Source organism: Pyxicephalus adspersus, chromosome 1 (genome assembly GCF_032062135.1).
Source record: "Pyxicephalus adspersus chromosome 1, UCB_Pads_2.0, whole genome shotgun sequence".
In the NCBI taxonomy this organism is placed as follows: Eukaryota; Metazoa; Chordata; class Amphibia; order Anura; family Pyxicephalidae; genus Pyxicephalus; species Pyxicephalus adspersus.
The window spans coordinates 65,967,222-65,992,393 of record NC_092858.1 but is presented as its reverse complement, the minus strand read 5'-3'; the positions used below and the strand labels follow the sequence as shown (position 1 = coordinate 65,992,393).

General features: G+C 35.1%; 2 protein-coding genes and 1 long non-coding RNA gene across 4 annotated transcripts in view; 2 read left to right on the top strand and 1 right to left on the bottom strand.

Moving 5' to 3' along the window:
• Positions 1–702: 702 nt before the first annotated feature.
• ADPRHL1 (ADP-ribosylhydrolase like 1) lies at positions 703–15,116 on the top strand. Its single transcript, XM_072412337.1, has 7 exons — positions 703–968; positions 7,791–7,955; positions 9,017–9,142; positions 10,675–10,815; positions 11,828–11,955; positions 12,577–12,709; positions 13,358–15,116. The coding sequence occupies exons 1-7, from the start codon at positions 755–757 to the stop codon at positions 13,513–13,515; spliced, it is 1,065 nt and encodes a 354-aa protein (XP_072268438.1). The 5' UTR covers positions 703–754; the 3' UTR covers positions 13,516–15,116.
• LOC140331379 (uncharacterized) overlaps positions 9,821–25,172 on the bottom strand; it is a 22,115-nt gene continuing 6,763 nt past the window's right edge. Inside the window, exons 1-3 of one of the 2 annotated variants that reach the window (XR_011920922.1) lie at positions 23,850–23,991; positions 10,663–10,786; positions 9,821–10,121 (exon numbers count right to left, since the gene is read on the bottom strand). This is a non-coding gene — a long non-coding RNA (uncharacterized lncRNA). Of the gene's footprint in view, positions 10,122–10,662; positions 10,787–23,849; positions 23,992–25,172 lie in introns of those variants that run through there. The other variant, XR_011920921.1, reaches the window with a different exon arrangement.
• LOC140331356 (uncharacterized) lies at positions 13,405–23,322 on the top strand. The gene is made up of 3 exons (XM_072412325.1): positions 13,405–13,511; positions 15,926–15,956; positions 18,375–23,322. The coding sequence occupies exons 2-3, from the start codon at positions 15,952–15,954 to the stop codon at positions 22,288–22,290; spliced, it is 3,921 nt and encodes a 1,306-aa protein (XP_072268426.1). The 5' UTR covers positions 13,405–13,511; positions 15,926–15,951; the 3' UTR covers positions 22,291–23,322.

The window sequence follows — 25,172 nt, the reverse complement described above, 5'->3', positions numbered from 1 at the left end:
CTTTATGTATTTGCAAAGCCCACCAATGTAGGTCATCAAAATCCCATCGACCTAAATTGAGCAGTACACATGGCAGTTTAGGGGCAGCTTTGCATTACAGTGTGTTTCTTTGGACCCAGCATGCCCTGTTGAGATGAATTTGAACTTACTTTTAGATTAACCTTTTATGCACAAGACCTGAAAGGAGTGTGGCTGAGACAATAAGGTCTTATTCCTTGCCACACATTACTGTGCTGTGTGGCAGTGCGGTACAAATCTCACAAATGGATCACAGAAATATACTGTAAATCGTTTGCCTGGTAAAATAGCTAATTTATGTCAGTTCCCTTAGCTGTGTGCAGTGCTCTTTGATAAACTCTTTTTTGGCAGTCTTTTTTAGTGTTTTTTTTTTGTAGCTTTTTTTTTCTTAAGAGTTAACAAAACTTTAGTTTTTTAGCTGTTGTATAGTGTTTTAGTGCTGTGATCAGAGCTCTGTATTTATCACTAAGGTAGAATAAGAGTCATGATGATATTTCTGCTAGCAGTTTCTAATCCATCACTCTGTACAGGCTCTTAGTCCTGTGAATGGACAATGTCCAGTTGCAGAGATGTGTTCAGCAAAGGGGAGGATGTTGCAGGTCCTGATAATGGCAGCACTACCTTTTATAGTCAGGGACAGGAGCACTGCCAGCCAAACAGTGACACTAAAGTTAGACCCAGTAGACCCAGTAGTCGTCAGACAAAAGAGGAGTACAAGCTGCAAGGTCCTCTAATCATGGAGAAATTTACATCTGCTATGTTGCTGGCTGCAGTTGGGGACTCTTTGGGCTATAGAAACTTTAGCTGGGAAATCTGTTCTTCAGGTGTAAAGATTCATGAGGAACTGAAAGGACTTGGAGGGATAGACCAGCTGGTGCTGTCAGCAGACAAATGGCCCATCAGTCACAACACCCTAATGCATATGGCCACTGCAGAGGCTCTGGTCACAGGTAAGGCATTATTGAGTTTCTGTATAAGCAACAAGTTCTACAATCTAAATTCTGTCACCAGAATACAAAGTTCTGTACTTTCTAATATTTTCATTGACAACATTTATCTGTTGTGTCATTTCTTCTTCAGTAATCTGATAATATAACCATCCCTCCCTTATACAAACATGTTATAGAGTATTAAATTCAAGAAATGAACAGCAGGAGAGGCTCAAACACATAATCCACTTCTGGGAATGGTCAATTGCCAAGGAAATGTGATGCTCATTTAGTACTTGAGCATCTTTATTTAAAGTGCAGTCATGCTAACATTTCAAAGACTCGCAATAGAATATTTCATCCATGGAGTCTATAAACCTAGGATTAGTAAAAGTAAGTTTTTCTTAAAGATTACATATTAATGTGCTGGACAAATGAGAATCAACACAGATTTCATAGCATCCTGATTGTCCTTTCCAAAACTTTTGTTCAGCAAAGTGTCAAAAATGCTGAAAATACTACATATGTTTATGCATAGGATTATCGCCCCAACTTCCACAATAGCTTGGGTTTTTCCATGTATTTCACTGAAAAATACCAGACTGCTAACAGATCGCTTTGTAGTTTTGGTAATCTTCAATATAGAAATAGGTATTGCATTGCACGCTACTTTATTGACTACATGCTCACCATTCACACTGGTCCCTGTGAAAAGACCTACAATCTAATGGCTCTTGAATACCTACAGAAGCAAATCCATACAGAATAGGGCAGGAAAAGCAATGTATATATTTTTGGATTGCATTGGAGATACCACATCACACAAGGGAGAATCTGATTTCTATGCTAGAAATATCCTGGTGGGTGTTGAACTTAGGAACTTGTTTCTATATTAAAATCATGCGGTATGTGGCATAAAAAAATATAAAGAACAAATAAGAATACTTTTGTGTATATACTACTTACATATTATTCAAAACTTCATAAATAATCCTTCACATATACTGTACTTAAAGAGGAATTAAACTCATTGGTAGGTGATCAGCCTTTGTCATATTCAGTAACTATACACAGCACACTTGTCAATTATGGCACATACTTACCTTTGTGCTGCTGCCCTGGGGTGTAGACAGGTCTTAATCTGTCATCACTATATCAGAGGAAGGCGCCATATTCACGGCCAGCTCCGCAGTGGAATTCCAAGAAGGCAGCAATCTTCTTCAACCATTGGATGGCCACTGATAATAAACTCCTGCGCATGCAGAAGTGTTATATTGCTTCTGGCAGCTGGCTCTGTGTGCAGCACATGGTGCATGTACAGTACAGTGTACAGCTAAAACAAAAACCCACCAGAAGCTTTTGTCAATTAGTTCTACCTCCTGGCAACTTTTTGTTTTCCGAGTTTAGGTTTGCTTTAAATGCACTTTCATGGACTAAGTCAACATATCAATTTCTGGTCCTCAGAATGTGGTCATCTTAAGGTTTCACTTAGTAAGTTTGAATTGTAAATAATTTGTGTTTCCTAAATCAGATCTCCTTAATGCAACCTTTTTCATTTATTTATTCCAAATATATAAAAGAATTACTTCCAAATATATGAAAAGAGTTTTTTTTTTCTTTCTTTCATCTTCTAAAGAGAGCATAGGAAAATGGCTATAGCAATTAATGCAATATTCTTAAAATGTATAAACTATGAGAGATTCTGTAGGCACATTATTTATACTAATACTAATAAGCACTAGTATGAGAGTTGTAATAAGGATTGCATTGTTTCTGAAAAACTTAACTGTTTTAGTCTTTTAGGCATTTTCCGTAGGCTACATTCATTTGTAAGGATAGTACATTATCTAGAAAACCACACCAAAGATGCATAAAGAAGGGATTTGTAAACATATCACATTAATACACCGAAGTGTAAATGTAATTTAAAGGATAATAAACACTCATGATTATATTATTATTATTATGCAGGTGGCAAAGGTTCCCCCTTACCCCTAAATTGTTAGTTGTTATTATTATTATTAATATTATTATTATTATTATTAATAATAATAATAATAATAATGATAAACAGGATTTATATAGCTCCAACATAATATGCAGCCCTGTACAATAAATAGGCACAGTTGGCACAGTTTCTGTCTGCTGAGTTTTCTAAGATGTGATGATGATGTATTGAAGTCAAACAGTACCAACAACGGAGGCAAATATTTCCTCATCTTTTTCATAGCCAAGTGTAATATAAAACAACGCATCCCCTTCAATCCTTAACATAAAGATGCTTTTTTCTGTATGCTTATCATAGAAAAACACATGTGCTGCTAGAGGGTGCCAATGATGCTTTATTTCAAACAAAGTGATAAGCAGACTGATGATTGTAGTCCTGGAATATGTAGATTGTAAAGTTACTTCTTGAGCTTCCGGATAGCAAAGAAAATGCTGGATAACCACTTAATAAGACATGCTAATGTCATTTTCTGGAATGTTTTCATTTACATTCTGCTTACCAGCACATGCACAAAGCGTGCTACATTCAAAGCATGCCATAATGATCATCGTCCTGTTGCCAATGTGTTTGTCATCTCTCAGCCCACCTTTCAAATGGCTGGTGTCATAGCTGCTAACACGTGCAGCACCTTGGTAACTACATACCTAAATAAAGTCTAAGACGGTACCACCCTCAGTGGTGATAAGAGGGTTTACTTCAACTTCATTAACTACCATATGTGTCATCATTAAAAAACTAGAAAACAAAATGGCAGCATGTAGTCCATATGGCATGTGTACACTGGTATATAGAATTCTGCTTATGGGGGCTTTACACATTATGGGAACAACAATGTAACACTCCCAATGTTCCATTCTTATATAGTAATTATTGGTGTGCAGTGTGTAAACATCGTCATATTATTGAATCATATATACTGCTGTCTAGATGTTCATGTTAAATAAATATTTGAGCATGCACAAAATAATTTTATGTTTTTAAAGTCCACACAGAAGCTTCTTTTGCATTGCGATGTTCAGACTAAAATAACAAAAAACACAACATAAGCCACATAACTAGTAACACACTCACTGATAACAGATAAAAGCTGATCTTTTGGTAAAACAATCCTTTACTTCTTCTGATATTCACCAAATATTTACTCTGGGTGCATCTTCCTAGTAAGTTGATAGTGTTTGATTTACAACCAGTAAGTATGAAAGTCACTGCTTTATAAATATGCTCTTTAGTGAATATTTCAGTCATTTGACTGTTATCCTCTTGCCAAAACCAATATGAAGGTACACAAAGTTCATTCCAACTATTGGATAAATTGTCATTAATGCTGGTATTTAAACACTACTAGAAGTGTTTATATTTTAATATGCACCCTGTAAGGAACATTTCCTTATGGCTTCCAGAGGTAGCAGTAATTGCTCTTGGCCCAGTTATGTCCTAAAATGGCCACTCAGAAAAAAAAAGCTAGGTAGGGGGTAAAAAAGATTCTTTACCCCACCTCCAGCATGTCTGCTAAAAAAATATAGCTGTTAGTGTTCCCAGTGATAAGAATATTTTTGTAACTAAGAATAGTTTGTAACTATTCTCAACTCCAGGTAAACTTAATTAGTATTTAGCACATTATAATAAGTGTGTCTTTTGGGGCATTATATTTCAATATTCACTTCGGTTTTGCCAAATGCATTAATTTTTGACAATGGATAATTAGAGCACTATGAATTAGCTAAAGTAGCAACATAACACCGCATATCCTAAAAGTTTGTTTTGTTGGATTTAAAGATTGTATTGAACCATTCAATGAAAAAAAGAATTACTGTTATATGTAGTTTTAAACAACAGGCTCTAAGAAAAAAAACATGTAAATTGTAAACCAAGAGCTCTCTATTATGATAAAAAATACCAAAATATGCAATATTTATTAGAATGTATGAAAATAAAATATTTTACATGTACCGGAGACAAAAATATTATGCTTGTTTCTTTTGTGAATATTTAACAATATTTGACAAAGTATTCCCAGTGCACTATTGATTTAAGAAAAAAAATGCTGTCGGCTTTATTTCTATTGCAAGTTTATTTGTCAGATGAGGAAGGGATCACTGTGATGTCATCTATTTGTGGGTATAAATTGTAGGTTGAACTATTGAGGCCTGAGAACAGTAGACAGTAAAACAATAGATGATGTGAGATGAGAGCCCATATATATATATATATATATATATATATATATATATATATTTATATATATATGACATATTTTATATAGTATTATATATAAATTATAATATTTATATATATTTATAATATTTGTATATATTCTTTTTGTTTTAGTTATTAATCAATAGTCAATTAATGATTCAATAATCCAATTTTTATAGTGTAAGTCAAAAAAGCTGTAAGACAAGAGGAATTGGCTACTATAGACAACAGACATAATATTTTCCTTCTATACCCTCTGGATGTATTACTGCTGATTCTGTGAAATATAATATGTTATTTGGTGCTGTGAGATGCTATTTAGGTTTATATATTCATGATGTAAAGTTTATTAAGACATGTGCTGTGATCAGGTATCATGTTATCACTGCAAATCGAATATATATAGAACTCGGAATGTTCTCTGCCTTTTGTCTGATAAGTTGGGCACTTGCTTTAATGCCACTGTCTAATCTTCAGCCAAGAGTGACCTAAATTTAGTTTTACTGTTCACCAAGGGGGAATGCAAGTTATCTGAAAATAAACTTGGACAGCTTTGGACAGATAAGAATTGCCAGGTTGATATACAGTCTAAAGACGGAAATCCATCAAAACCCCAGTGTGTTACAACAACCACCTTCTAATGTGACTTCTGCTACCACTAAATGCAATAATAATGATAATAGCATTCATAGATTAGACTTGTGAAATATTTCTTTTCAATTTAGGAGAGCTTTGTACAATTTTGTTTTACATTTAAATGAACTCTCTGTATAAAAAAACAACATATAATAAGTTAGGTGTGCACGGGAAAGATTTAACACTGCGTCTCCATTTTGCAGTCACAAAAATCCAATGACATTGCACATTTATGTTAGTGGGTAATGCTCACCCTGTAAATTAATCCATCAACCAAAGCATCACATGTATTTATGAGAATTCTTTAAAAAAAGGAGAAAGGGTGTTTTTTTTATTTTATTTATTTGGCGTTTTAGTTAACAGTGTTACCCAAAGTCACTGATGGCTGGTTAAAAAAGATGAATCCAGGATTATCCCAATGTTTGTTAAAAAGGGCAGCCAAAAATCTAGTTGTTAACATTTAGGACAACATTTTTAGCAATGATTATTATTAGGCTTCTCGTTTTAACAAACACAGGTACTCTTTTTTGGTAAATATGAATGGATGATTGTCACCACTCCGCCCGCAGATCATCTGCTCAGCATGCTGCAGCATCACCTGCATCTCGTAGCCGTGCTTTTTACACCATTCTCGGCATCCCCTGCACAGAAACTGCAAGAGGCTGTGCACAGCTAAAGGGGATTCTGGCGTAGATGCTGCAGCCAATCAACTGATTGTTCAGTCCTGTCCTGCCATTGGCTCTTGGGCCTTTTTAAACCTCTTCAGTTCTAGACTCTGAAGGTTGTTGGATCCCCAGTGTACTACCTGCCTCTCTGCCAGCTAGTCCTTTGTTTGGACTCTCTGTGTTTGACCTCGGCCTGTAACCTGACTTGCTTTGTCCACTGCCTCCCCTGACCTCGGCCTGTTACCTGACCTTCGGCTTGTCTGCAGCCTGCCCTGACCGCGGCCAGTTCAGCTATCTTGACTCACTGTTTTCTGGCTTCATCACCATTTTCAAGCGGAGGTCTTCTGATCCGTGTCACCCCCTGGCGGGGAGAGCCTGGGGGCCGCGACCTGTATACAGTTTGTACAGTATAGCCTTTTCATTAATGATTTATTAAAAGTTTGCAGTTTTTGAGGTTGAGATGAAAATCAGTCTTCAGTAATAATTACTCAGAAATATCATCTGTACATCATTTGTCACCTTCACTCAGTATTACCTGGTAGATCAGGGGTGCCCACACTTTTTTGGCTTGCAAGCTTCTTTTAAAATGACTAAATCAAAATGATCTACCAACAATAAAAATGCTAAACATATATTTATTTATATATATACCGAGTATGACACAGAAGTGACTGGAGCTAATGAGACATTGAATGGCAGAATATTGCACAGACATTGCACTACAAGACTATAGTGACAGGAAAGCTACAGTATACCTGTCATGGGAGAATGACATGCTGTGCAAGAAAAAGAACTGCTAATCTGTACAAAGGTATCTCAGTAATTAAACCCTGACACCGAGCCTGAACTGACGTGGCGGCCCAGTACTGCTCACCTCAGACTGCCCTCCTGCCCTCTCTGCCTCCCTCTCCACTGTTACACGGAGCCTTTTCACGTACGCAATGAAAGACATCCCCAGCATCCCTATAGATGTACAGCAGGGCTGCTGGTAAACAACAGGGAGGGGTAAGGGAGGGCTCCATGATCAAGTCGCATTGCCTTTGCGATCAACCAGTAGATTGCGATCAACGTTTTGGGCACCCCTGCGGTAGATGGTAGAGCAATGTTGTTGACCTAATGTTCCTTTCTTATGACACTACTAATATGCAAGAAGTGCTGATAGAAGCTTCACAGTGATTTCCTGCATCCCTCTGTGTTACCTTCTGCCCAAATATGTTTGATGAAACTATTCATGCAGTGCACAGTGAGAGAGAGACCTGACATCAAGCCCTTTGTAGAGACCAAGTATTTGTAATACTTAATACTGTTGTGTAAGGAAATTGTTCTCTTTCATTACAGACTACTGGTGCTTGGAAGATCTTTACCGTGAAATGGTGAAGCAATATGTTGATGCAGTGGACAGACTCCAGGGACGGAGACCAGACCCAGCAACCATTGAAGGATGCTCCCATTTAAAGCCTGATAACTATTTACTTGCGTGGCATACTCCATTCAATGAGAAAGGTTTGAGTTACACAATTTTTTTGCTACATAGTTCTTTTTCTTTACAAGTTACATAGATCAATGTGAGATACTGTATGTATGTATCTTTATCAAACTTAAAGAATAAGTAAACTTAAATGAAAATGTCACATTATGTAAAATAGCTGTATTATGTCACATTATGTAAAATAGCTATAATATTGTTCACTTGTATGGATGTAAGATGCCTAAACCTGCACAGTAATTAACACACCCATAACTTGCTTTTTGGATATAGAGCTGCAGACCATTGATGACCTATCTCTGTCCTATCCTTCTCTCTTCATGTTTACAGCCTGCACATTATCCATCAAGGGAAAGGTTGATTGGATCCTAGTATTGATTTGGAGAAATAGAACTTGTAAACTTTGTGCACATTTATCTGTATTTTATGTTCCTAAATTCTCTGTTACATATATCCATAACTGACATTGGTATTTGTAGGTATTCACAGTATGCATACAAATATGTCACCTTCCAAAATATTTGTAATTCTGTTCAAAAAGGTGTAAGATTTACACTACCCTCCTATCCCCTACCCATAGCATTTCCTAATAGGATTAATGAATTTCACCCGCCTGCCTTCAGACTTTTTTATTGTACGATTCAGGCATAGCAGCACATTGATAGTGTCATCTATATATTCTTTCCTTTCCTGTGATATGGTCATGAGAAAAAGGTGTCAGAGCACAGAAGAATCGTCACAATTGGACCATGGAGCAGTGGAAGAAGGTGGTTTGGTCTGATGCATCACATGTCCCTTTAGATCATATGGATGGCTGAATAGATGCAAACTTGCAACATCTTGGTGGCAGATACCATTGTACATCTTAAGAGGTCCTATGGACTCTATGCCTCCAAAGGTCAAAGCTGTTCTAGGGGCACAAGTGGCCTCTACATAATATTAGGCAGGTGGTTTTAATGCTTGGGCTGATAAGTTTATTTTACAGCACTGAAAAAAAAGGTATAGTTAATTAGATTTAGATGTTAACTTTACCTTGATTCAATTTAAATTTTGTTTTTGTATTTTGGTTTGTTTTCAGGTTCAGGATTTGGAGCTGCTACTAAGGCCATGTGTATTGGAATGAAATACTGGAAACCAGAAAGGCTGGAGACCTTAATTGAAGTTAGCATTGAAAGTGGTAGGATGACTCATAATCATCCAACAGGTATGTGCACTCTTTGGCATAAAGTTTTAATACCGTGGAACTGATACTTACATTTTTTGAAGCTGAACTGTAGTCTCTTTTGTAATTTTGAGGGGCTATAAAGGTTCCATCGTTTGCCTGGGTATGGTGCCATGACAAGGCTTGGCTCTTTCCAGGAAGGACAATGGACCTGATTTATGAAAGCTCTCCAAGATTGGAAAGGATACACTTTCATAAGCAAGGGGGTGATTCAGCAAACCTAGAATGGATTTCTTAAAAATGATTTGCTAGTAAATGTTTTGAAACCTGCACCAGAACCATTCCAAGTTTGCTGGATCACCCATCTTCACTGATGAAAGTGTATCCCCTCCAGCCTTGGGAAGCTTTTGTAAATAAGGCCCAATGTGTCACCAAAGGGGCATAAGACAGAGTTCCTGCATGTCATTAGAGAACAAGCAATGAAGGCTACCATTGTCAAACTCTTCCTCTAAAAAACCTATTTGACTTCAATTCCACCCCTTTTGATTCAAAGTTTAAGTCATTGACCAAATATGCAGATAAGGACTATTATTGCTTTTTATTGTAACAGGTACTGTGCATGTAGTACTGCAAAAAAAACATGTACTTGTGAAAAAACATGTAAAGTAAGGATGCTTTCAAAAAATGAAATAATTTCAACAAATAGGGGCCAGTGAAAACATTCCTAAAACCAATGCTATGTTTTAAAATTTATTAGTGTTGGTGTTGTCTTATATTACATATAAAATACCTCCAATCAATATATTAACTGTTTTGTTTAAAGCTGTGTTTTTTCAAATCAGACTAAATTGTCTTACACATCGCACAAAAATACTATGATCCAAACACGTGCTTGTCAAGAAATCTTTTAATCTCTTGGCTTGGCACATCCTGTGAGTAGCAAGTTACAAGGCACATACAATTACAGAGCCGGTGGCGGTATCTTCTTCCAGTAAAAGCTTCTGGTGTGTTAAATCATTCACTAAATGCAGAGTCAGACAGAATACATAATAACAGGAGACAAGAAAGAAATAAACAACTAAGTGACTGATAAGTACATTAGTGTGAAATGAAAAACAAATCACATTAGGGGAATTTGCTGTAGATTTCTCCAACCACAAACCAACAAAAAAAAAATAAAACTTATTTTGTTAATTATGTTTGTTCACCTTAGACAAATGTGCATACAGAAGGGTCTGACTGGCTTCTAGTGCAGGCCGGGATGAATATAATTGCGGGTATAACCAGTCACACAGGCTTATTTTAGGTATTAGTATAGGTATTAGGTATTACCTACATAAGGCCATGTTTGTATGTAAGACCCACAGTCTTATAATTTATTCAAGCAAGGATATAACAGAAGACAAATATATGAATCTACAGTTTAATAAACATAATCTAATATTTAGTTTGTAATAAGGGAATAATACAGTTTAGATTAGAAGAATTTTACTGGTATGTCATGAATGTTATCATATATATATATACAATCTTATTCAATGCTGAGTACTTATTCAATATACCTTGTTTTGTAGGGTTTCTGGGGTCCCTCTGCACTGCCCTGTTTGCCTCCTATGCCCTACAAGGAAAGCCTTTAGTGCAGTGGGGAAGAGAAATGCTGAAGGTCATCCCCATGGCTGAAGAATACTGTAAGAAAACCATACGCCATATGGCAGGTAAAAATTAAAACCATGGTGAAAAAAAGTAATAAACAGTAATAACTGATTAATCAGTTTTTAAATATTCACATTTAGTAAATGCTGGTTGACTAATATGGATTACTACATATAATACACTATCAATGCTCTTTTATTGAATATGCTGGTACTAGTGTTAATCATTTATTACAACTGCTGTTCAAATCCTTGACATGTTCTGTATTGACAAATTTACTGCATCTTTTTTGGATTTATCAAAAGCTTTGTGTAAAATTTTAGTTTGTGACTGCTTGGCACTGTTCTCTTTGCATAGAAAAAGTTCAAAATATTCAGACATGTAATTTTTTTTTGTGTGATGTTTGTACAATAATCTGCATGGAAGCTTGGACTGGCAACATACTACAATTGATGTTTGCATGGCGGACTTTACCTTCCGGACCTGCAATCTAGTTGTTGGGTAAAATGGTTTTGGCAAAGAAAGGTTTAAGTGAGAGGTATAGGTTGGTTAGTTTAGAAAAGGTTAATTTTAAGGTTGTCATTAAAATGGTATTTAAATGTTATTTAAATGTTATTTATTGGTTTGGGGGTTATTTGTTAAATATGTGGAAATATTTATTTTATGTTAATTTATGAAGATTATTGAAGAATATGTTATGTAAATAAACGGCTGCTTGCCAGCCATTTTAAAACGCATTTTGGTGTGAAGTCTAATTGTAGGTATAGGGATATTTAAGTGAGTGGGGCTGGCAAGGAGGAGCGTTAAGTGGTAAGTACTGGTTGGGGGGAAAAAAGCTGGAAGGCAAGGTACGAGCTACCCTAGTCAAGATGTTTTCACAGCTACTGTAAGAGATAAAATAGAGGCAAAGCAGGGCTTTGCAGTAAAAGTTAATACTAGTTTAATATTTCATGGTTTTGTTATAATCCAAGCAACACTCACTGATTCTTATTGTTTTATGAACTAAACAAATAATATATTTATTATTTTATCATGTCTGACATTTCTTTTTTATTCTACATTGTATTCATTAAGAGTACCAAGAGCACTGGTTTTACTTTGAAGCCAAATGGCAGTTTTATCTAGAGGAGAGAGAAATGGAAGAAGACAACATGACAAAGCCCAATTTTCCTGATAAGTATGATGCTGATGAGAGAGATAAAGTAAGTTGATTGATCAGGAGAACAATGCTTATTCAGTTGTTCATGTTTTTGTAAAAAAAAAAAATTGTACTAAAACCTCTTTACAATTAAGTATAACAAATATTATGATTGTATGTATTTTGTAAGTACAAGCAGTGCAAGTACCTGTATTTGCCTCTTGTAGTAATTGTACAGCAGGACTGGAGTGTGAGAAGAAGCAGTACAAGGAGACAGTCAGCCTATTTTCTGACAAAATCCATGCTGATAAATGATAGATGGGATGAGCTCATCACCGTGCTCCTTCTTCTCTCACTGGGCCTGATTTAATAAATCTCTCCTAGGCTGGAGGATACACTCCCATCAGTGAAGCTTGGTTATCCAGCAAACCTGGAATGGATTTCTTCAAAGTTATTTGCTAGCAAATGTATTGAATGCTGGACCAGATCCATTCCAGGTTTGCTGGATCACCTAGGATTGCTGATGAAAATATATCTACTCCAGCCTTGGAAAACCTTAAATAAATGAAGTCCACTGCCTCTAAAATTGAGGTAAAAAATGCCACATCAAAAAATTTAAAATTATACTGTAGTGTTTTACATTTGTGATTACTAAAGAGCTTCAACCTGTTCTTTTGTTGTACAGACATATAAAAAATGGAGTTCAGAGGGCCGTGGTGGAAGAAGGGGGCATGACTCACCTATGATTGCATATGATGCCCTGTTGGGAGCTGGAAATGATTGGAAGGAGCTCTGCAGCCGAGCCATGTTTCATGGGGGTATGTTATGATGATAAATAATACAATTTGATACAAGCAGGCAAAGTAGTACCAATGGACTCCGTGAGCCTATAGCAAAGATTTGACAGAACCCCCAAGGTTTTCACTCCATCACACAACTGGTGGCCAATAATGGACTTTCCTATCTCCAGCTAGAAGTCTTCATTGTGGAAAGAGCTTCTGTAAGGTTGTTTCCCTATTGCAGAGATTTTCTCTTAAAACAGGGGCATAGATAAAATCTTATGTAGATGTAGATGTATGGGCTAGACATTCGGACAATGTTTTTCCCCTCTGTGAATAGTGATTACTTTCTAACAACCACATACAAATCAGTATTACTGCTAAGAGTCTCCTTAAAACATGTGTGTTATAAAACAATACCTGTGTATTTCACATTTATTTTGCTTTAGTAGATATATTAACCCCTACCTATACTCTTGTTTATCAGTTTCCTACCCACCCTATTAATGATCCCAAGAACCTAAAACCAGTTTCTAAGAAGGCTATTTTTCTCTGATACATAGCCCTGCCAATGTTGTAACTATTGCTACTGTCCTACTCCAATATGAAATTCCCAGCTGGATTCTAGGTTCCTCTGTCGATTCAATAGCCTGCAAAGACAATATTACATTATTTGTGTTCCTACAGGAGAAAGTGGTGCAACTGGATCCATTGCTGGATGTCTTTTTGGGTTGTTGTACGGTATCAAAAATGTGCCGAAAGGTCACTACCAGGAGATTGAACTAAAGGAAAGACTTGAGTATTTGGGAGAAAAACTCTATCAAGTATCTTCAAATGAAAAGTAAAGCAGTTTTCTGCTATTTTCAAATTCTTATACTATGATAAATAGGAAGTAGACTTCTGGTGACTTTAAAGTTATATATGTTTTAGCACAACTTCGGCCAAGATTTTTCGTTATTGTTTGAAAAGAATGGGAAAAAGTTAAAACCTTTGTCACATCTATACTGCTTTGCCAAACAAAGAGCAGACAGACCATAATATAAAAAAAAATTAATAAAGTTAAAAATTTAGAAAACATTTTAAGTGTTATAGGAACCCCTTTCATCAGTGTTTCCAAGCCATTAAACTTTCAGGAAAATTTAAAGATATATATATTTATATATATACACACATACATACATATATATACATACGTACATAAATATAGGAGAATGGATGATGGGATCACTGCAGCAACTGTAATGGCAGCTTTTCTTTGTAATATTTTCATTGTTGAATGTGTTCCCACTAGGAAGGTTTTCTTTAATTTGCAGTCCTGGTATCAAACTGTGGAACCACCACAGCAGAAATGAACAGCAGTAAGAACCTGACAAATGTATTAACCTTTCCCCATCAATTAATCAAATGTTTATTGCTGTATGATACCCGTTTTCAGACATCCCTTGTCTCAGTGCACACTGTGTAAGAGACAGAAAGTGAACAAAATACTCATCAGTGGGGACACCATCTGAAAAAAAAACCTTTACCACTTCATCCAAAATTTATAAATGGCTGAAGTTTAACCTGATAGATTGTAGTATTAATCCTACCTCATTGTGGTTACATAGATCATTTTCGTAACCATAGAAGGAAAATTAATAGGAAATATGAATGATGCTTTTAAGACTTTGGCAAGGCATTTGAGATCCTGTAACCTATTTATGAACTAGTAGACTTGTACTAATTTTATTTCTGTTAGCTAAATCAATCCATTGTAGCCACACACAGATGTATCTAAATATGCACACTGCTTAGCCAAATTTACATTATAATGTGATGATGTCTTCAACAATAATGCAGAAGTAAATATTTGCTACTGTTCTGGTAGTACTCAATACTACCAATCAATCCACCTTACCATAACATGACCCAGCACAATGTATGACCCTGGGTCTCTAACCTCTGATCTCTGTATATTAGGTATATTGACAAAAGACTGACAGATAAGACTCAGATATACATTCATTTATTAAATCCTAAAAAAAATGCCAATTTTGATGTCTGCATGGAAATTTCACTGTGTATCCCAGCTATACTTGGCCTTGTGGGCCTTTTTTGCCACTGCATGGTCTTGGGATGATAGTTGTGCCTTCATAATTAAAGAATAAAAAGTCTGTTATTGATGAGCATGTTTGTACACAGTGATACTTGCCAACTGAAAAATGATAAATAACGTCATACTTAAAACAGGACTATGTGGTTGTAAAACTTATCTCAATGATTTGTAATTATGCATAAAGCAGTGTTAACCTTCTGTCTACTAAGAATGGTATAGTGCATGCATTGCTGAAGTCTGTATTAAAAAGCATGGACATGTAAATTATGAATTTATAGTAGACTTACTGTTAAAAATCCCTGGGAATGTGCCATATATTTGCCTGTTAATAAAGTGCTTTTATATCCTTTCTTTTAATTGTGGATTGTGCTGAGTGGGTGATATGGAATACCAATCTATATTATAATTATTTGATTGTCCCAATCCTAAAACACTAGAGATCAAGGTTTTTTCTAAGAGAAAAATAAATTTGTATAATACACACTAATATATTTTGCCATATCCCTATTTCTCAGTTTGTTTTTTGATTTAATTCAAAGAATAGATAAATACATATTTAAAAAGAACCTGTGCGCAGACTGTGCAAACTATATTAGTAACATACTCTAAACAAGCAGCAAAAAACACTTAAGGGCTCATTAGGATGCTCGCTAAAGCAGCGTTTCTGAAAACAGGTGAAACACTGCACAGGTGTCATATTTAGTCCGGAAGTGGTTACAGAATTTCAGATGAGAATTTAAATGATATGTGGCTGCTAACATCACAATTTAATACTTTGAAATGCCCTAAAAATGGTGAAAAAGAATTGATTCATTGTTGTTTGATCATCAAGAAACTTGTTTTAGCTTTATTAAGGTTAGACGTAAGCAAGAAGGATCCCATGGCCAGAATGACTTCTGCTGGGTATCAGGAACACTAAACTTTTTACTTTTGAATGTCCATCTGAGCATAGCCTAAAACAAGCGCTGAATGATCTCTCTAACTAAAGGCATTGTGGAGAAATCCGTCTTCACACACCATTTTCTTTCTCCGATTATTCTTGAACTCCTGGATTTCAAAAATGTAATATTTATTTTGAGTTTAGCACATTGCTGCATAGATTTTATAATGTATGTATAGACTTTTATAAATAAAGGGTAAATATTCTATATAATCTGCAGGTTCTAGGTTCACCATACACCTGTGAATGCCGTATGTACACTACAGAAAATTTTAATATTTCATTTCATTGTTGATCATAAGACATCATCATGCTTCATATGTAGCTGTGCCTGATAAATTTTAAGCACGTACCTATTAACTTCCTTTAATGTGAACAGCCTTCAATGTGCCAAAATAAACAAAAACATAATAATAAGCATTGTACATCACAGTTCAATGTGCAAGAATTCATGTAGCAGCATTTAATGATGCTGCATTAAAGATGACGCTGTGCCAGATGATTTAAAAAAATTCTTGTGTCAATAAAATCCCCATATCTGTGCATAAAAGGACTTTAATTATTCAATCAATCTTGTAGATGGGGTTCGGCTTACGCAAGCCTATGTTTTAAGGTCCCTCACGCACATTGACTGTGAGGTGGCCTACAAGGTGTCACCACTTTTGTAAAATAAAATGTCCTGCTTATACATAAACGGAGCCAGAAACAAGTTACAAAATGTAAAGTGTAATAATAAACAGAGCCACTTAGGATCCATGGTATAATAGTCAAGGCTCTAAAAGTTCATTTTGATTAGTTGTTACAAATTACTTTACTTTGCTCTATGCACTGTTTAGTAAATGAGGCCAATGATCTTGAAAGTTCAAACAATGGGCCGGATTTGTTAAAAGTTAAAGCTGATTTGTTAAAGAAGATACATTTTCAATGGGGAACATGGGTGATCCAGCAAACCTGGAATAGATAGTCATTTGCTATTTGTTAGCAAATGTTTTCAATCCTGATCCAGATCCTTCCAGGTTTTTTGGATCACCTATGGTCACTGATGAAAGTTTATCCTCTTCAGCAGTCTTGGAGAGTTTTAATAAATCAGGCCCAATGTGAAGAAATATCACACAACTGTTTTGCAAGTCTATATTTCAGTTAGATCTTTGATGTGTGCCAGGTTTCCTAGTTGCTCTCATTTCCATATATTCCTCTGAATGGGTTGGTACTAGTATTATGCTGGATTTTGCATAGCAGTACAGTTAGAATGCATTCTGAAATGAACCAAGAATTTCAGTTCTCACAAGCACCCTGGTTGTCAATGACATAAAGATAGGATAGCATGAGAGTTTTTATTCACTGGTTAGGAAAGGCATTCCAAGTCCTGCCCTATGCTACCCTAATAATAAAGAAACATGGGTAGCATTCCACTGTCAGTAGATTTTCCCATAACAGTAATCTTACTATCAGTGTTCTTAGATGTACTTAGGGACAGTTGCTGCTTCACCTTCAGCTTAAAGGATTTAATATTCAGTATGTTATATATAAAGTTTGTTACACCCTAGATTTATAAGGTCGGGTTTATTCCTTGACCTTATAAAATAAGACCTTGAAGTTTACAGGCGATTATTTTCTAGGCATGTAACTTAAATTAGCTTTGATCTCAATAAAATTTTCATGGTAATCTGAAACTACATTTGCCAAAAATAATAATAGTTTTTTGAAGACTGCTTTATATAATTTTTTATATTGTTTCCATCAATATTAAATCGGAGACCACATTTGAGGGCTGTTTCTTTATTGTCCATACATAGCATTTTCTTTATGCATGGATGCTTGCTTTGGATAACTGTTAACCAACAACTTGCTATGCACTAAGATGGCGCAGGTGGCAGAAATTCATTAATAAAAGATATTATATGCAGATACTTATACCTCATATTTCTAGTTGTAACAGTGATACTAGACCTTCATCAAAAACATTTATCATACCTTGCTTCATTGCTCCATGTAACTAAAATTAAAAAATCATCTTTCATATCACCATTTGCTCCATCTCTTTCCATAGCTCTATTATTAATAAAGCATGACACCACTAATAAAGCATGACATTTGTGCAATAAGTGTTGTACCCATCATCCATGAAATAGAGATAACTATGCTGTGGGTATATTTTTTATTATTTATTGTGTCAATTCACTGAGGAGTTTACCATTACTGTGCTATGATTTACTTGGCCCATCATATCAAAACAATGCAATAAATTAACAGATAAACTATTCTCCACATTTTGGAATGCTTGTTTATTACAGTGGAGTGATTTATAAAATTATTATTATGCAAATGGAAAAAACAAGTAAAACTGCTACTTGCCTTATATGCAGTTTGGGAACATTTTGCAAGTTTTTCATATTATTGTCCAACATTTTAGATATGCAAAGCACTGGCGTTCCAATATGACACTCAATACAACTCTTGAATAGAATATTTTTCTTTGTAAGTAAGGTGCCTCTATTCTGTAAATGCAATGAGATCCATCAATGACTGACTTTGATATACATTGATGGTTGCCATACTTTTATTTACCTATCCACACAGCATAGTAACAGAATAACTAGCATGGCAATATAATAAGTAAACTTTGTTTTTATAATTACTACAAAGGGCCTTCCTTTTCTTTTGTACAGCGTTAAAAAGTCAGTGACTCCCGCAAGTAAGATGTTAGATGCACTTGTCCTGAAGAAGAAGATAAAAAAAAATGGAAATCCAGGGGAATGTGCTGTTCTCAGTAGCTTGCTATGCTACATTATTAGCTTGGATGGTTCTGATGCCACAAAAGCTATAACAGGAGAGCTGCCAGTCAAAGTTCTCAAAAATAAAGTGCAAAGTAAAACACAAGACCAGCCGAGTAGCAAGAAAGCTTTGAGACCAACCAGATTTCAGCTGTTGCAGTCTAAATTTTTAAACACAAACCATGAACCCCCAAAGAAAAAACCAAAGGAAGTAGGAAAGCTTATCTTTAAAGAGAACAAGCCCACCATACCATCTACAACAACAGGGAGCATTGTTAAAAAATTGGATGCCTCAAAATTAAAACTGAACAAAGATGAAAAACTAGAAAATGACCTTCACTTCCGTACTGATAAGAATCAATGGAATAAAATTACTGGAAAAGGTAGAGTAAAATCTATTCTGAGTAAGTTTGCAGCTGCAGAAGAAAAGGAAAATAAAAACATAAAACCAACAGATACCAAGAATTATACTCCTAAATTACGTCCCAAAGGAACTGTTATTGACATTCTTAAAGAGAAATTTGAACAGAACGCTACAATTTGCTCAGTAAAGGTGGTGAAACCGTCGTTGGTTCCAAAAAAACAAACTGTGAAGAAAGAAATCCCTGCAAGGATTAAACACATAAAACAAGCAGAGGATCATGTAGCACATACCACTATAATGACTGCAACATGTCTTGAAAGCCCAGTGCTCGAACAAGCAGAGTTAAGTGAACAAACTATTCACACCTTTCTGCCTACGAGTATAATAACGAAAGTGTATACTTCAGAGGTATTAAAACCTAGTTCCAAAGAGATGAATACAGGAGAACAACTGTTCCTAAATGACAAACACAATCAAGTGGTTTGCTTTAATTTCAGTAGCTCTACTATTGGTAATAAGCAGTTGGGTGCAGAAATAAAGAGCAAAAAGGGTACAGCTGGGCAAAGTAATGAAAAAGTCACAGAGTTGACAGAAAAAATACACAGTGGTAAGCAAACTCCTGTAAAAGATAAAGATCAGAAAAATGATTCAATAAATAAATCAGGTAGTAATAATCTTTTAGACACAATAGACAAACATAGTCTAGTTGTGGTTGGTCATGGGGAAGTACAAACAGATCTTCAAGTTGAAAAAGGATATTATGACAACATTGATCAGGTTACCAAGCCCTCTGATACTGAGAACACCAGTAATTTAAATGCTTATGCCAGCCGCAAAGATTCTACTCCTATCAACATTTCTGATGAAGACCTGAAAGATGGCAGAGAAACTAAAGAAGGTAAACTAGATGATGATGGACAGATTTGTAACATTGTCACTAGTAAACGTGAATCTGGTAATAATGTGGAAGGTCTTATGCATTATAACTATGGAGTAGAAACAGTACTCATTAATAAACAAAAAAACAATAATGATATAAATAGGTTTCTAGGTTCTGACAAAAAGGAGGAAATTAGCAGTACTGATAATATGTTGCTTTGTCTAGAGTCAGAGGGCACTAAGCAGACGAATGTGCCCATTTCTGGAAGGCAGAATGAAAACAGTTACATGAAAAGTTCTGACAAACAAGAGGGGGCTAGCAATGCTGATAACATATCCATAGAGTCAGAAAGTATGAATCACCTTAATCTTCCCACAAATGAAATACAGAATGACAACAGAAGAACTGCTGACAACTTTGATCACATTGATAAAAAAGTGATGCCAGTAGCTTTAAAAGACAGCATTAAATTAGTTCCATTTAAAGAAACAGAGAGGAACATTTCAAGCAAAGCTATAAATCCAACAGATTTCAATAACAAAATATCTGAATCTCCTAATAGAACACCAAGCCAAAATGATTTTATATCTGATAAAAACAAGTGCAGAGATGGAAAGGAATTACTGGAATCCAGATTTGAAAAGTCATGTGAATTTTATGAGCACAAAAATCAACCAAAAGCTATTCCATCCATTCTCACTCTTGCAGATAAAGCTACTTTTACCACTGAACCTTGTGTTCCTTTAGAAATGGCTGTGGAAAAAGAAATCAAAGTACATCAAAGCATTACAGAACCCCCAAGCTTTGCCAAGCATTCATTAGCAATAGAACAAAAACAGAAGCACTTAAATAGTTGTGCTACCTCAAAAATATTAAAACCGAACATTTCCCCACAAGAAACTATGGATCTGGTTGGGTCAGCTGACTTGAGTTGTGGAGGGACTTCTACATTTCAGATACCTTTATCTCATGAATACCCTGAGGAAATGGGCTCTTTCTCTTGTGTACCAAAGACTACAAATATTGACAGCTGTAATATGTTAAGCAATGACAAGCAACCAGAAGGTTTGGTGAATCAACAATTATCAGTTCTGGTAAATGCCCAGAAACAGTCAAACGAGATTCATGACCATAAATTACCAGTTTCTGACAAAAATTACTTGGACAGCAGAAAAGAAAATCTACTGCCAATGACATCTGAGACTTTATTTTTTGAAAACAAAGAATCTAAAGACATATTGGCTAGCAATGGATCAAATGATCATTTGAATGAGAACATTTATGCCACAAGTAGCAAAGAGATAATAAAATATGAGGCACCATCACCCAGTAACCACCCTCTTCCAAATAGTACAGAGAGTCCAACAAGGGCAAATATTAAAGGCACAGAAAAGTCTCGCAAGCATTCTCAAGGGAATGCTGCAAATGGGAATGTTTATGCCATGAGTAGCCAAGAGGTAGATAAATATGAGGCACCATCACCCAGGAACCACCATTACGATAAGGGTTCAGTAATGTCTGGAGAGCAAAAAGCAAACAATGCTAATATTGATATAATAAAATCTAATAGTCAAGTAGATAACTTGGAGAAAAAGAATGAGCGGTCTATTCCAAATAGTACAAGAAGTCCAACAAAGCCAATTATGAAAAACAAACAGGAGTCTCCCAAGCATTCAAAAGCAAATACTGCAAATGAGAATGTTTATGGCATGAGTAGCGAAGGAATAAAAAAATTTGAGGAACTATCACCCAGTAACCACCCTTGTGATAAGGGTTCAGTAATATCTGGAGTGCAAAAAGCAATCAATGCTAATTTGGATGATTTAAAACCTTGCATAGATATCTCTGAGGATAAAAATAAAAGTTCTCTTCTAAATAGTACAGGGAGTCCCACAAAGGCAATTTTCAAAGACAAACAAGAGTCCCCCATGCGTTCTAAAGAGAATTCTGCAAATAAGAATGTTAATGTGAAGAGTAGCAAAGAGAGAAAAAAATATGAGGCACCATCACCCAGTAACCACCCTTGTGATAAGGGTTCAGTAGTATCTGAAGTGCAAAAATCAAAGTATTCTAATATCGATATTTTAAAACCTGATAGTCAAGTAGATATCTTTGAGGATAAAAATGCCACTAGCAAAAAAGAAAACAAAAAATATGAGAAACTATCACCCAGTAAACATCCTAGTGAGAAGGGGTCAGGATTATCTACTGTGCCAAAAGCAAAAAATGCTAACTTTGATATAATAAAATCTGATAGCCAAGCAGATAACCTTAAGGAAAAAAATAAAGGTTCTCTTCCAGATAGTACAGAAAGTCCCACAAAGGCAATTAATACAGACTGCTCCATTTCAGCAGGTAGAAAAGTAACTTCCAAATATCAGATACCATCTTCTAGGGATCTGACCAATGATCAATACTCAAGCACAAGTCACTCAAGTACAAAAATCATTCCCAATAATGATCTATCAAAATATAAAGTGCAAAGTTATAAGGACACAACAATATCACAACAGATGTTTAAACCACTTGTTGTGAGAGCCTGTGATACCTTTAAACATCATACGTAAATTCTGGTTTATGCCTTTACTGTATTGCTTAGACTTTCAAAGCCAAAACGTGAAATATTACCTTTATTTGCTGGCAGTTTCCTTTTTCAGAGTTCATGGATCTCAACATCATTCAAAACCAGATTTTTACATTATTCTTTACTGTACAAGTTAGTTCTTGGTTTTGTATACAAAAAAAGTCAGTGATCAATAAGTTATAAATGTAATATTGATATTGATTCATAGAAGGCTTTTGCCCTTATAATTAGAGAGCATAATGTGAAGTTCTCAATGTTAAAGCAATCCCAAGCAACATCTAGAGAACCCCTGATTTAGGTCATTTACTTATTTGGATATCAGAATGTCTAATAGGTTTAGAATGTAGGCAGCCAACATATGCCTTTCTAACCCTGGTACTTATCTATCATAGTTACTGACTATACAATAGTTTGCTTTAATAGGTAATCATCTCAATAATGTAATAGTTATAAAACTCATCTTTTTTGTTGGTCTTTCATTTTAACTTTCTAATTTACAAATCCATGTGTCAATGATAAAATAATCATTATCATAATCTCTAACACAACATTATTTCTAACTATATCTCATATAAACTTTAAATGAATTTTCTGAAACTGTGATGTACTGCCAACTCTCTGTGCTATATAATTATTTATTGTTTTTTTCTGCTGTCAATTTTTTTCAGTATTTGAATAAAATAAATTAAGTATTATAAATATCACTTGCCTTTAATTACACCAAAAGAAATAGTAGAATGAAATGATTTTTAATTTTCAATGTATAAATTATTGATAATTATCCCCTTTGTACTATAGTCTGCAACAAATTTGTTGTTTTATATGTGTGATACATGACAGCTGGAGTTTTGCTTCTGTCTCTGCTTTCAGGTTGTACAAACTTTAAATTACAATTGATTCTAAAGTAACTAATCACAATTGTTGTGTTGAAAACATATTTATTTTGGTTTATACTTGGTGAATTACTTAAATTAATTGAAATGAGTATAAAATAAATGAGAATATAAGTAACAAAGTGTGCTATTATTATTGTCAGCAATGTGTTACTTAATTGTTCTTTTCTTTTGCTTTGTAGAGGGTTAAGTGTGCTGTGTTGTGTATTTGTGTACTGTGGTGGTGTATATTTTAATTTACATGTTCAACTCTGGTAGTAACTGCTGTTCCCCATCTCCAATCAAAAAGTAAAACCAATATAATAAGTAAGGCAATAATATAAAGTACATTAAAAATAGTTAGCTTTTTTTATTATGGGGGGTTATACTGATTGCAAGACAAGAACTTAAACAAACTGGAGTCACCTGAAGTCTTTTTAATTCCTTATCAATAATGCAATTTGACTATATAGTTAAAGCATACCTAAACTCAGAAATTTCACTTTACATAAAAGGGTAGACAACCCTTTTTTGGCACTTTTCAGTTTAGTTCCTTCTTAACCCCCCTAGCGGTAATCCCGAGTGTGACTCGGGGTGGATTTTACATGCTAAAAGTGGTAATCCTGAGTCACACTCGGGTTCGCTTAAAACTTAAAAAAAACCCACTTACCTTGCTCAGTTGTCATCCCCTGGCGTCTTGCTGGTCCCCGCAGGTCCTCGGGCGGCGTCCTCCCTCTTTGATCTTCTCCTGAGGACTGCAGAGACTTTCTCCAGGGTTTCCCGGAGCGGAGGGAAATTAAAATAATTTGGTATTGGATTCAATACAAAATACCTGTATTAAGTCCAAAACAAAGAAATCTCGATAAATATATATATATATATATATATATATGTAATTATAATGTATGTATATTATACATGCTACTGTACAGTTATATTACGTTTTACTATTTTTTTTTTTTAACAGATTTTTGTGTTATTTTATTTAAAGTTTGTTATTAAATTTATAAAATATTAGACATATTTTGGTGAATTATGCCTAAGAATTATAGGGATACAATGTAAAATAAATTTCCATGCAAAACAATGTAACGCTTTTTGCATGGAAATATGGACAGAGTTAGAACGCTAGGGGGTTAATATATAGTTCTATTGCCAATCAGATTGAGGTATTGTTTTTTCTCACTGATGTATATTTGTGGGCACTTCTCTAATATAGCACAGCAAGCAAGGAAAGTGGATGGTGAGGAATTTATTTTAGTAAGATTATATATATTGTTTTAATGAAGTCAGTTGATTCAATCTTCTACAACTGTTCTTTGTATAGACTACCTAGGTATTCATGCATGGTATATTTGGTCAGACAACAAAAGACAAAAAGTAATTTGGTACAAAACATTTTTTAAAACGAAAAAAAAACTGTTCCCATCCTGCAGGAGGTAGCATTCATATGAATGAATGTATTGAATGAATGTATTATGTTACATGATGATGCTCAATAAATGAATCTGTGCATCTTTAACCATGCACTTTTACTGAGTGTCTTAGCAGCTCATTTGCCCCACCTTGTGGTAAAATTGTATTACTGGCATTTCTCTGGAATCGAATCACCCACTCAACATAAGGAGTTAAAAGAAACATACAATAAATTGAGATCCTAAAAACTTGTCATGTTAAATGAGGACATCTGCTTTTGCATCTTCTGATTGGACCTGGTCTTCTTGTATACAGTTTGAACCAAAAACAGCAAATAGGAAACTTTAGGAAACTTTTAAGCTGCATTTTACCTTACCTTGGGTTCTCAATTTTCTAAATAAAAATATTAGGCTGATCAATTGCCATGTATTTTCATAGTGCTGCACTTATTGAAGCTGAAAAGACTGCTTATGAATACCTATCTGGTCCAGGACTGAAAACACTTGGTAACAAATAGCGAATGACTATTAGGAAATCTATTCCAGGTTTGCTGGATCACCGAGCTTCACTGATAAAA

Coding starts and splice junctions, on each gene's coding strand:
- ADPRHL1 (XM_072412337.1), top strand. CDS start 755: ATGGAGAAATTTACATCTGCTATGTTGCTGGCTGCAGTTGGGGACTCT. Junction 10,816..11,827: donor AACCATACGCCATATGGCAG/GTAAAAATTAAA, acceptor GTATTCATTAAG/AGTACCAAGAGCACTGGTTT. Junction 12,710..13,357: donor CCGAGCCATGTTTCATGGGG/GTATGTTATGAT, acceptor GTGTTCCTACAG/GAGAAAGTGGTGCAACTGGA.